General features: G+C 30.6%; 1 protein-coding gene across 1 annotated transcript; it reads left to right on the top strand.

The window, feature by feature from the left end:
- The first annotated feature begins 9,265 nt into the window (after positions 1-9,265).
- LOC130827309 (transcription factor LUX-like) lies at positions 9,266-11,446 on the top strand. Its single transcript, XM_057692986.1, has 2 exons — positions 9,266-10,270; positions 11,049-11,446. Exon 1 carries the CDS (start codon positions 9,376-9,378, stop codon positions 10,234-10,236), a length of 861 nt encoding a protein of 286 aa, XP_057548969.1. The 5' UTR covers positions 9,266-9,375; the 3' UTR covers positions 10,237-10,270; positions 11,049-11,446.
- The last annotated feature ends 511 nt before the right edge of the window (positions 11,447-11,957 follow it).

Here is an 11,957-nt window from a genome sequence, read left to right as displayed (position 1 = left end):
TCACTTCTTGTTGATAGTTGAATAGAAATCTCCCAGCGTCCAAACTGGGATTAAATTCACATTATGTACTGCTTATTTGATGTGTATTGTTAGTATACACTTTTACTTGTCATTTACATTTGACTCCCATCACTTAGAAGGTATATTTTAGGTTCTGGATCTATAGATTGGATTTGGGTCGGGTCTGGGTCTGAGGATCTAAACCGGGCCCATACCTATTATTTACTTTTGAGATTTAAATCCAGAGTTCCAGACCTATTAAAATAATATTAAGATGCAAATTAGATGAGACAAAGAATGCACTCCTCTGTTTCCCTATGATATTATCACAGTATACCATTGTACACCTATCAAGAGAACGGAGATCACAAAAACAATTAAAAGAAGCTGATATGATTAAAAGAGGAAAAAAATAAAATAACAAAAATAATAGCTTTTGGGTTGGCTTTTGACTTTTTAGTTTGTCAAAAAATCAAGGGATATTTTACATGGTAGCAACGAACATTTGCGAAAGGCAAGTGGTAGCAAATCTTAAAAAACTTCACAAAATAACATTATACTTTTGGATTTTAAGTTGTCGTAACATGAATATCCAAAAAACATTCGATTATACGTTAAGTTGTGAAATTTTGTTTTTAACCCTTATCTTCTTTCCTTAAAACACAGTAATCTTCTTCATGTTCATCCATCTTCTTCTTCCATCCATCTTCTTTCATCCATTTTCTTCTTCCCACATATTTTCTTCTTCCATCCTATCCACAAGGTCCATCAAGCAATATTCAAGAAAAGATGGATGAAAATAGAGAATGTTACTGTATTTTAAGAAAATAAGACAAGGGTAGAAACAAAATTTCACAGCTTAACGTATAATCTAACGTTTCTTGGACATTAATGTTACGGCAACTTAAATTCCAAATGTACAATACTATTTTGTGGAATTGTTTTTAAAGATTTGCTACTATTCGCATTTCACAAAAGTTTGTTGCTACCATATAGAATATCCCAAAAATCATTAAACATGGTATATGTCTTTTTAGCCAGTTGAAAAGTTGACTTTTGTGCCAAAAAAAAAAAAAAAGCGAACTTAGTTGATTTTTTTTCATAGTCTTTTATCTTATTGGCCCATTTTTCAAGATAAATATCCAACTTAATTTTACCAAATATCTTCTTTAACATCTTAGTTATTCACTAGCTTAAAAAACCATTAAAAAAATTAATACTTTCAATTGATTAAACAAACTAGGGGTGTTCGAAACTGGATATCGAATCGATCCAGATCCGGATACCCGGTTTTCCGGATAGTGAAAATCACTTTCTGAAATTGGATATCTGATATCCGGATACTCGGTTTGATCCCGATCGAAAACCGAATATCCGGTTTTCAAATATTTATGTGTTTTTGTCTTTTTAAAAATAATTTTACATTTTTTCCACATAAGTATTTAAACTCGCTTCACTTTCTTTCTTTAATCAGCCTTATTTTTTAAACTATGAATACAAATCATTTTGAAGATATGATTGAATTTTTAAAAGTCTAAATTAATTGACAATAATTAGTTATACAACTTAGTTATAATCGAGAATTGTATATATAGTAAATTTAACAATCTAAACAAAAAAATTTATGAAAAAATATCTATGTATTTTAAAAATAAAAATAAAATAAAAAATAGAAAATTGGATGCCAATATACCAATCCGGTATCCGATTTTTAGTCCAACTTATCCTATTTTCAAAAACCGAATGATTTCTTCGATTCTTAAAACCGAATCAGATAATTTGGATATGATATTCTTGAACATTTCTAAAACAAACCAACATAAATACTTCTAAAACACTGTACAATCAACTATCATAATTAGGGCTGAACATGGTTTGGTCTAAACCGTAAACCAAATCGGACCAAACCGTAATTTAAATATTTGGTCTGGTCTACGGTCTAAATGGTCTGGTCCGGTTTTTTTTTTTTTTTAAAACGGTTTACGGTCCGGTCCCGGTTTTAAAATTTTCAGACCAGACCGGACCGTAAAACCGTAATAAATTCCATTTTATTTAAAGTTTTAAATGTTAATATCTTACTTTACTACTCCTATTATACCATTATTAATCAGTCCCTTCTCATTCTGCCTCCCCACTTCCCCAGTCCCCAGTCTCCTCGATCCCTTCTCGTTCTCCCTCCCCAGTCCGGCAGTCCCCTCAATCCCTTCTCTAGTTTTCCTTCTCCCTCGTTCCTTCTCGTTCTCCCTCGACCCCTTCTCGTTCTCCCTCGATTCCTTCTCCTTCTCCTTCTCCCTCGATTCGTTCCTTCTCCTTCTCCCTCGATTAATCTTTGAAGATTTCTGAAGCTGTGCTTTGCTTCTGTGTTTCTTTGAGGCTTCGACGCTCCTCCTTCAACACTTCACCACGAAATCTAGAGTAGAATCTCGTAATGTAAGTATATTGGTTGATTTTTTTATTTTTTAGGGTTTTTTTTATTAGTTGTTGTTTAAATTCGAAGATGAATCTCTATTTTCTGTTGAATTTGAATTTGGAATTTGAATTTCATGAAGTGATGTTGAATCTCCATTTTCTGGGTTGATTGAAATTTGAAAAATTTGGGGGTGTAAAATTTGTAATTTTAGTGAAAAATTAATTAGGTTTTCTTTGTTTGGGGATTCTTGAGATTGAACTATAAGTCTGTTTTGTTACTCCTAATTGTGGGTGGGGATTTAATGGTGTTGGGCTGCTGGCTGTTGGATTTAATGGTGTAAAATTTAGTCTGTTGAATCTCCATTTGTTGGATTCTTGACATATAAAAGTACCTTTTTCAAAATCATAAAAAAATTAGCATATGTTGATATGTTGATATGTTGTTGATATTGGTTGATATTGTAGACTAAATAGATTCTTGAATATTGATTGAAAACAGATTGTAGACTAAATTGAAAACAGATTGTTGATGTTCATAAAAAAATACAAAAAAAAAAAAAAAAAAAACCGTAGACCAGACCAGACCAGACCGTTCTAGAACGGTCTGGTCTGGTGTCTTGACTGGTCTGGAAAATTTTCAGACCGGAATTTCTGGTCTGGTCTGATTTTTCTGTCAAACCAGACCAGACCGGACCGTGTGCAGCCCTAATCATAATAACCAAACACCTCAATAATGACAACATTATTAAAAAAATCAAATTAATAATATTACAAAATGAAATGGGAGGGAAAAAAATTAGAATTGTTGATATAATAAGGGGACTCTTCAATTACGTTCTACCTTCACTCACCTACATTTCCTTTTTATTGTTTTGATTTATCTTTTCTTCTCTTTCTTGATCCAACGGTTGTTCTTCACTCACTATCCATTATGTACAACTGTCCACCATTGTTCTCCTTTCTCATTGGTCTGTCTCTTTCTAAAAGTCACCACTTTATGATCGTTATTAATCAATACTCTGTACGTATGTATATCTACTACTTTTTTTATAATACCCTTGTTAATTTATTACTTTAAATCATACATGAATAAAAAAGTGCAAATTTTAACACGTGTCAATGGGTGACCCGCTATCCGATTAGTAAAATTAAAATTTTAATTATCATTTATATTTGACTTGTTAGCATCATGTAATTTAGGTCTTTTTATATACTTCTATTATGAGGCTACAACATCAATAAATTGACTTAAAACAAATTTACATGCCATTGATTGATTTATTTAAGTTAAAAATCTATCTTACATTGTAACCGCCTCGAATTATGAAGGCAAACACTAACTGGAATTTAGTATTAATCAAGCGGAAGCTTACTTTTGCCAACACAATTAAGGCGTTACTTAAAGGTCAAACCAAAATCCAAGCAATATAACGGAAGTCTTAACTGTCCAAAATATAAGAAAATTACAACCAAATCGAAATAAGTCCAAAGTTTAAATTACATCCTTAAAATAGTCTAAATCTAAACTAATAGTCTCTCAAATACAATAAAGAGATCTAAACAATAGGGGAGTCATACTCCAACTCGGGTTCAACTTCCGCTCACATATCCATTCTCCATCGAGGTGCCATAGGGTTTTCTAAAAACAAAACCATTGGAAAAACATACAAAGCATAGTATCAGCAAAAAGGCTGAGTATAAACACACTGGTGTCCGTCAAACAAGTTATTAAAATCTTTTTTTTTATTTGAGTAAATTCATTTTGATATATGCTTTTTCATTTGATAAATCATATTATGATTCAAATCCAGTTCAATGGCTCTATAGTAATTTCAAAGTCTCATTTTTCATCATGAATCATAAGATCTCAATAGATCCAAATCAATTTCAAACTCATATCATAAGTTTACTTGGGTACTCTGTGAGTCATCCTGTGACTCGTTTGGTAGTCGGTCTACCGTCCGCGACATGTCCGGCAAGTGTAACACAATGGTATTGTGAACAATACGCGCTCAGCATTGGTGAGCCGTTTAATCATGCACACAACATTAGTTGTGGCATATGTACCCGCCATTTAGGCTAAAACATTTTTTTGTACATAATATATATCTTGTAATTTTAATAGCATTTGAAAATCAAAAATATTAACTTTTTTCATATGATAAACATCTTTTATTTGCACACAGCAAAACATAAATCAAATCATAATATTTCCCACATGGATAAAACATGCTTAGCAAAATCATATCTTTAAACATAACCTTTGTATTATATTGGGGCATCACTAGCATGTATGGAAATACATCGTAACAAAAAGTAATTAAAGTTCAATACGATTTTTTTTAAGGAAACTACTAAAATGTTTCGTTTTAATCCTTCTTAAAGTAAATATAACTTAAAAGGGTTTTGAAATTCATTCAAAAGAACTAGAATATGATTCATAAGTCTATAAAATCATTACGACAGAAGATTTCATAAAACACTATTTTTCTCAAATACGAGATAGTTCTACCGGTAATAAATTCGATAATTGATTTACAAAGTACATATTAATTCTCCAACACGGCCCAAATTAATGAAATCATTATAATACCTTATTTAAAATGAATTTAAGGTTGTCCCATCAGATTATAATTGGTTATGCGAATTTATAACGATCTTACAATTATTTTCGACAATTTGGGTATTTACCGTTATTTAAATGGTGTCTTAAATCCGTAAAATTTATAAACCATCTAATTTAAACTTAATTTATACTATGAGGCAGTAGGTTATTTATATAATTATAAATTTTTTTTTATATAGGTCTATTTTTAACCAAATTTAATTAACAATATTACACTTTTTAATAAATAAACATTTTCTATTAATTTGATAAATTAGTAAATAATTAATAATTTATTTTATAAAATTATACCAAAGTTCCAGAAGTCATATAACATATTTATTAGGCCATTTGAACTTATAAAACTCATGTATGATGTTTTATTATTTTGTATAGACATTTTATCGATAAATAGAATAAAATAGGTTTAAAATTATTTGAGTCCGAAGAAAATATTATAAAAATTATATTATATTCCAGAAGCTATTTTAAGGGGTATAAAATTTTAAATAACCATTAAAATCATGTGGGGTATTTTTAATAATTAATATCGTTATTTAGCGATAAACCGAATAAAATTTATTTAAGTCCATATATGGTCAGAAAAATCCATATAAATTTTTGAACATGTATCTACTGTTTATATAAGTGTCTCATAAAACTTTCATGTCCAAAAGACGTCATTTAGTATTTATTTTATATTTTATCGTTTTGAAACTTACCGATTATTAATAACCGAGTAAAAATTATTAAGGTCCTTAAATGTCAACGAAACCTTCCCAAACTTTTACCAATTTTACCTACTATTCATATGAGTATGTGATAAAAATTTCAAGTCCATATGTCTTTATTTGGTAATTATTTTATATTTTACCATTTTACAATTTACCGTTAAACAATTTAACGATTATTCAAAAATTTAAAAAAAAATTCCAAACTAAATATATTTTGGCCAAATCTTATTGGAGACATTATAATATGTTTTTATTAATACCATGTTTTATAATAAGAGTATTTAACACCTTAAAATCCATTAAAATATCAATTTAACGAATAATCTCAACAAAAAGTATCCAAGAAATTTTCTTAACATATAGCTACTAGAAATTTCTTTTAAAATGAATTTCAAATATTTTCAAATTCATATAATCATTTCCATCACAATAACTTTCACAATGTAGTGTTAAACATGCCGTTAAACATACAATAATTTATAAAATCAATATGCATGATGCCCACAATAATAATACATGTAATAAATTATTCTATACTCAAATTTATCATTTTCACATCATTTTTCAAGGTTTAAGAACTTCACTTTAGGAATTTATTTTTTTTTAATAAAAACAAGTTTATACACAAACTTTCCCAACTTGTTCTTAAATCCTTTAAAAATCACCCCAAGTGACATACCTCGACTCCAAGCCTATATAATTATTCCGTAAGCTTCTACGCGTTCTTAGAAGTGGTTCTAACTTCGGTTCCTTGTCCTTCAAGCCTCAACTCCAACTCTTCAACTAAACATATTGCATTCATCCAAAATCAATAATAATTTTGGATTTCTAACATGCACTTAACTTTTCCTAGTTAGAGTTGTTAGACTTATACTTGTGATGATTTTAACATATTTGGAGTATACTTATTATGTTGAGCAACATACTTAGGTAAGTCCCATAATTTTACTTGAATCCTTTAAGTAACAAAATTTATATGTTTGTAGAAATACATCTTCTTACTTTCTATTATGGCCTATTTTTATAGATTTATAAATGATGATTTTCTTAGTTTAGAGATAAAATACTCATTTTATAATGATCTTAGTTTATAGAAAGATTCATGTAAAAAAAATGTTTTACATGAACATGTTTTAACAAAAACTAGTGGAATAAAGAAATGAACATAACTTACTCTATACTTGGTGGATTTCTTCAAGTTTGGTGTCTATGGAAAGCTCTTAAGATGAAGATTATTTTTATGGGAGATTTGAGTTTATAAACATAAATTTTCAGAAGTTTTAGATGGGCTTTTGAAGAAGATTTGATGAGAAAAGAAGGTGTTTTTGCTAGGAATTGTAAGATTAAACTTCAACTATGCTTATTGATGAAATAAGGAGTAAAATGAAGAGTGAAAGAAGGTTGATGGAGCTGAAAATATGGACAACAAATATGTCTTGATTTATTATGTTTGCATGCTTGTTATGATGGTGTTTTTGGGTAAGAACAATAGGGGCTTTGGGTAGAGAGTTTGGTGGAGTGTGCAAGTGAGTTTTGGGGCTAAAAGAGGGCTAGTATGACAGCTAGGGGCTGCTGTTTTGGGGCTGATTTGAGGTGATTTATATCCTCAATTTGGTCTAATATGGTGTAAGAAAGGTTTATCTAAGATAGTTTAAGGTTTGGGTAAAAATTGTTGTACATGTAACAAGTTATGTAACTTGTACTTCATGTTTAAAAATCACTTGTATATGTGTGAAATATTTAATTTACTCCCATCATGGTTATATAATATGCTTGGGTAATAACTAAAATTTTCTCGAACTGTTATGGGTAGTTGCTCAACTTTAAGTTTTACCTCCAAAATTACGTTACTTGTTACGATTCATAATCACGTTACGAATTAACAAGTTTCTAATCATTGTAGAGAATTTTCAAATTACTACCATCACTAATTAAATTATAATTAGTAATGAACAAATATATAAGAAAAATTAGGCGCTAAAAACGACTAATGAAATCTCCTAATAATACGACTGTTTCATACATACTACATGTTTGTTATTAGTGAAGGATCTAGGATTTTTATTAAGGGAGGTTAAAAAATTTAAAATTAAAGTCAATCTTAAAGCCAATGTCTACAATATAAAAATTTAGGGCATTTTAAATTTTAGTAATAAATCTAACAGTACGATGAACTTAGATAAAAAAAATCTAGCAGAAATTTATGAATTAACTGTCTCTTTTTACGATAATAATACTCGACGAAATTTTATCTTGAATTAGAATATTTAAGCTGTTTCGGTTTTACTTTCAAAATTTTCATAGCATTTCAAGATATATATTTTTTGAACATATTTTGGAAAATTTGAATATTTATATAATATTTCAAAATCCAAGTGGAGTATTTATGTAATATTTCAAAATTCAAGTGGAGTCAAATGACCTCGTACCAATAAGCCTTCCTCCATCTCTTTTTGTTATTGTTTTGTATAAAGGTTTTTCTATGAATTGACATTTTAATACGTTAAAAATAAATAATTACTCATTTGTCGTTCGCACTAAAGCTTGCTTAGCCATTTAAAAATGAATGGTTAATGTTAATGAGGTTTTAGGTTTCTTAATTAGGTTGAAGTTAAGTTATAAGATTAGGGTATTTTTGTAATGGAAAAATTACAAAAAAAAAACTTATTCTATAGCACCTTTTGCAAAAAAATTACCTAATTTAATTTTTTTTTTTGCAAAAAGCTACCTTATATGATATTTTTGTTTTCAAAAGATTACCACTTGATAGAAACCGTCAGTTGTCCGTCAAGTGGGGTATAGACTTTGCATGTGAGAGACACGTGACATACTCCTGTCTCTAAATCTTCTCCTTCTTTGGTTTCTTCTCCTTCTCTTTCTATACACCCCCATTATCAGCTTTCCTTTTCTTCTTCTGGGTTCTATCTAGAATATTCTCTTTCTCTACATCTTCAATTTGTAGGCAAATACACTACTTGACGATCATCTAACGGGTTTTCGTTAAATATTAATCTTTTGAAAACAAAAATATCATATAAGGTAGTTTTTTGCAAAAAAATTAAATTATCTAGTTTTTTGCAAAAGGTGCTATAGATTAAGTAGTTTTTTGTAATTTTTTCTTTTGTAATTAAATACGTAATTCATGAGGACACTTAGGTAAAAAATATTTGTCCAAATAAAAAATTAGACAACTTAAAAAAAATAGGAGGGAGTATAATATATTTGGTAATGAATGCCAAATTTTATATACTATATATTAAATAATATAATTAATACCATATAATTAAAAATTTAAAATATATTTAAATTTATTATTTAAATTGATTTATATTACTCCTTATTAATGCCAGATCTTTTTATAAAAAACCGTAGTATTGACATTTTGGTTTTTCAGTAAAAGTTTAAAGTTCGAGAAAATGAAAATAAAACGTAGCAGATCAAAAATATCTTAGCTAAAAATGTCCACGTAGGCAACTGATTTTTAAGCTAGATTTTTAATATCTGCAATTTTTGGTCCTCTTTTTTCTTTCCTTCCTAAAATTCCCCATCTATCCAAAGTCCAAACACTCCCTACTTTCTCTTTCTAACAATTTTATTTAATAAATAATTTAATATCTAGTTTTTCCGATGGGAGAAGTAAACGGAGACTTTGACGGCAGAATCACCATGGAGGAATTAGAAGAAGATGAAAGAGTTCATGAATGGGAATTAGGTTTACCTAACGTCGACGACATAGCACCGTTAACTCAAGGCTTAATTCCGTTAGAACTTTTAACGGCGTTCAATATCAAGCTGGAACCTTGCCGAACTTCCAGCGAAGTAACACAAGCTTCGGAGGATACTATCGCTCTTCTCCGTGGGACGAGTTTTTCCGGTGAAAATGACGACAAATCGGAGACGAAGAAACAGCGTCGTAATGACTCGCCAGAAGATGCTGACTCAGCTGCGGCGGATACGGCAGCAGATAACGGCGGTGAAGGTGGTAGTGGGGGAGGAGAGAAGGCGGTGAAGAGAACGAGATTGGTATGGTCGCCACAATTGCATAAGAGATTTGTGGATGTGGTGACTCATTTAGGGATAAAAAGTGCGGTGCCAAAGACGATTATGCAGCTGATGAATGTGGAAGGATTAACTAGAGAGAATGTTGCGAGTCATTTGCAGAAGTATAGACTTTATTTGAAGAGGATGCAAGGAGATAGTTTTGATGGAGGCTCGAATTCCTCATCCGAAAATGGTAATGGAAATGAGAATGGAGGGGTTTCAGTACCGGTTATGCAACCAGTACCGATACCTATGATGGGCATGGGAATGATGAATTGTACTGGATTTGATCATAATCATAATTATAATTATAATCAGCAGAATAATGGTCATTATAATAATAACAACAATAATGGATTTCATCAGTATAGTAACGGAAATAAGTATGGGTCTGTTGTATCTTACCATCATCATCCTTCTCATGTTGGTCCGAGTGGTGACAATTGAAAATCTTGGATGATGAATTATATTTTTGAGAAAGGTATAATGTTTTTTTAATTGATTTTTGATGTTGTTATATTTGATTATTTTGTATTTCTCTATGATATGTGAGTGAAGTTTCGATTGAATGTTTGATTCTTTAATTGAATTGTGGAACATGATTTGATCAATTCTGTTGCTTGATTAATTGGATGTTTGTTATAGATTCAGTTTAGTAAAAAATAAATTTAGTTTACCAAAAATTAAGCAATAGTTAGCTTAGTGAGTTATGTTGAATTTAGAAGGTAAGAAAGGGAATTGTTTATGAAGTTCCCAAAAATAGCTTCTTTTGAAGTTATGGAAAAACTTACTTGTTCCTGTTTGGGATGGAGATTTTTAAGTGTTGATGCTAAATTGATGTATCATGATGTGTTTGACCATGTTCGAAGCATAATTGTCAATTAGATCTAACAATGTTCCTAATAAATGTGATCTAACAATGATCAACTATACCTTCATTTTGTTGATTCCTATTTGGGGTAATGTTAAATTTCTTGCACATGGAAGCTTTTATGTTGATGAGTAAACTAACATGGTCAAACGGAGAGTATATTTCATGTCACTTTGCTTCAACTAAGTATAATACCTTCGAATTTGAGTGTGCGGTTTTGAGCTGTTGAATCAATCAAATACCGTTGTGTACATGTAGTAGCATACCTTTGTTTCCTAATCCTACAAATGAATTCATTAGAGTTCGTTTTTATACTTGATTTGATAATAATTGTCCATCAATTGTTTCGGAACTTGCTTTTGATTAGAGTTTACTATGCTTATTACAGATTGAGTAGTTGAACCGTTGGAAAAGGTAATCCCGAGAACAGGAACAGTTCACACAAACGGCATGGGATTGTATGTGGAAGACGTCCGCCTGCAATGTATGGACAATTCGTGTTTAAGTCTGTAGAAGTCAGAAAACCTGCTGTCTGGTGTATTACTTTCTACTTCCATAAATGTGTAGAGGAAAGATTTCTGGCATGATTTATCTAGGCTAATTTATACTTCTATAGATATAAATACCACACCGGCTCAAGAATACGTTTGTAATAATATGTTCTTGAGCTCAATGTACAATTGATTATAAGCATAACATTGTATGTTCCTTTTCAGTTGTCAAGTTGAAGCAAAACAACAAATGATGAACAACATAATATCTTACCACTCTGCTGTGTTCTGCCTATTCGGTATACAAGTGCATTGCGTATTTCTCTCACATTTTTATTTTCTTTCATCGCAGATTGGTCCTTTCACTGTGTTATAGATGCCTCTGTTTTCTGCAAAGGAGTTGAAGGTCTTTCATAAGATCTTCTGGTCTCGTTTCTCCTAGTTTGTTTTGTTCTTGTCATATACTGATGTCTTTTTCTTAGGTATATATGCATCCCGCTCAGCTGGATCTGATTGGATTTGATTAAAGTGAAATTTTGATTTTCTCTTTTTGGGTGCTTTTCGAGTTCAATGCGTTACCAATAGATTATTGTATTGAAAGTGAGGGATGGTCATGAGCAGGGTAGTCTTCGACAGAATGGGTCAGTTGGGGAAATTTGATGTTTGCACTTCAGTGCCTTTGTCGTGTGGCCATAGCCTTCCGAAATTCTTAGGAGTAGAGAGTTGATGCTCCCCTTTCGAGCTCATTGTGATATTGGTATAGAACTGCATTGATTGAGAGGGATGATCACGAGTTAGATTAAGGG

Source organism: Amaranthus tricolor, chromosome 11 (genome assembly GCF_026212465.1).
Source record: "Amaranthus tricolor cultivar Red isolate AtriRed21 chromosome 11, ASM2621246v1, whole genome shotgun sequence".
NCBI classification, from domain to species: Eukaryota; Viridiplantae; Streptophyta; class Magnoliopsida; order Caryophyllales; family Amaranthaceae; genus Amaranthus; species Amaranthus tricolor.
The sequence above is the reverse complement of the archived record's forward strand: the minus strand, read 5'-3'. Positions and strand labels throughout refer to the sequence as shown.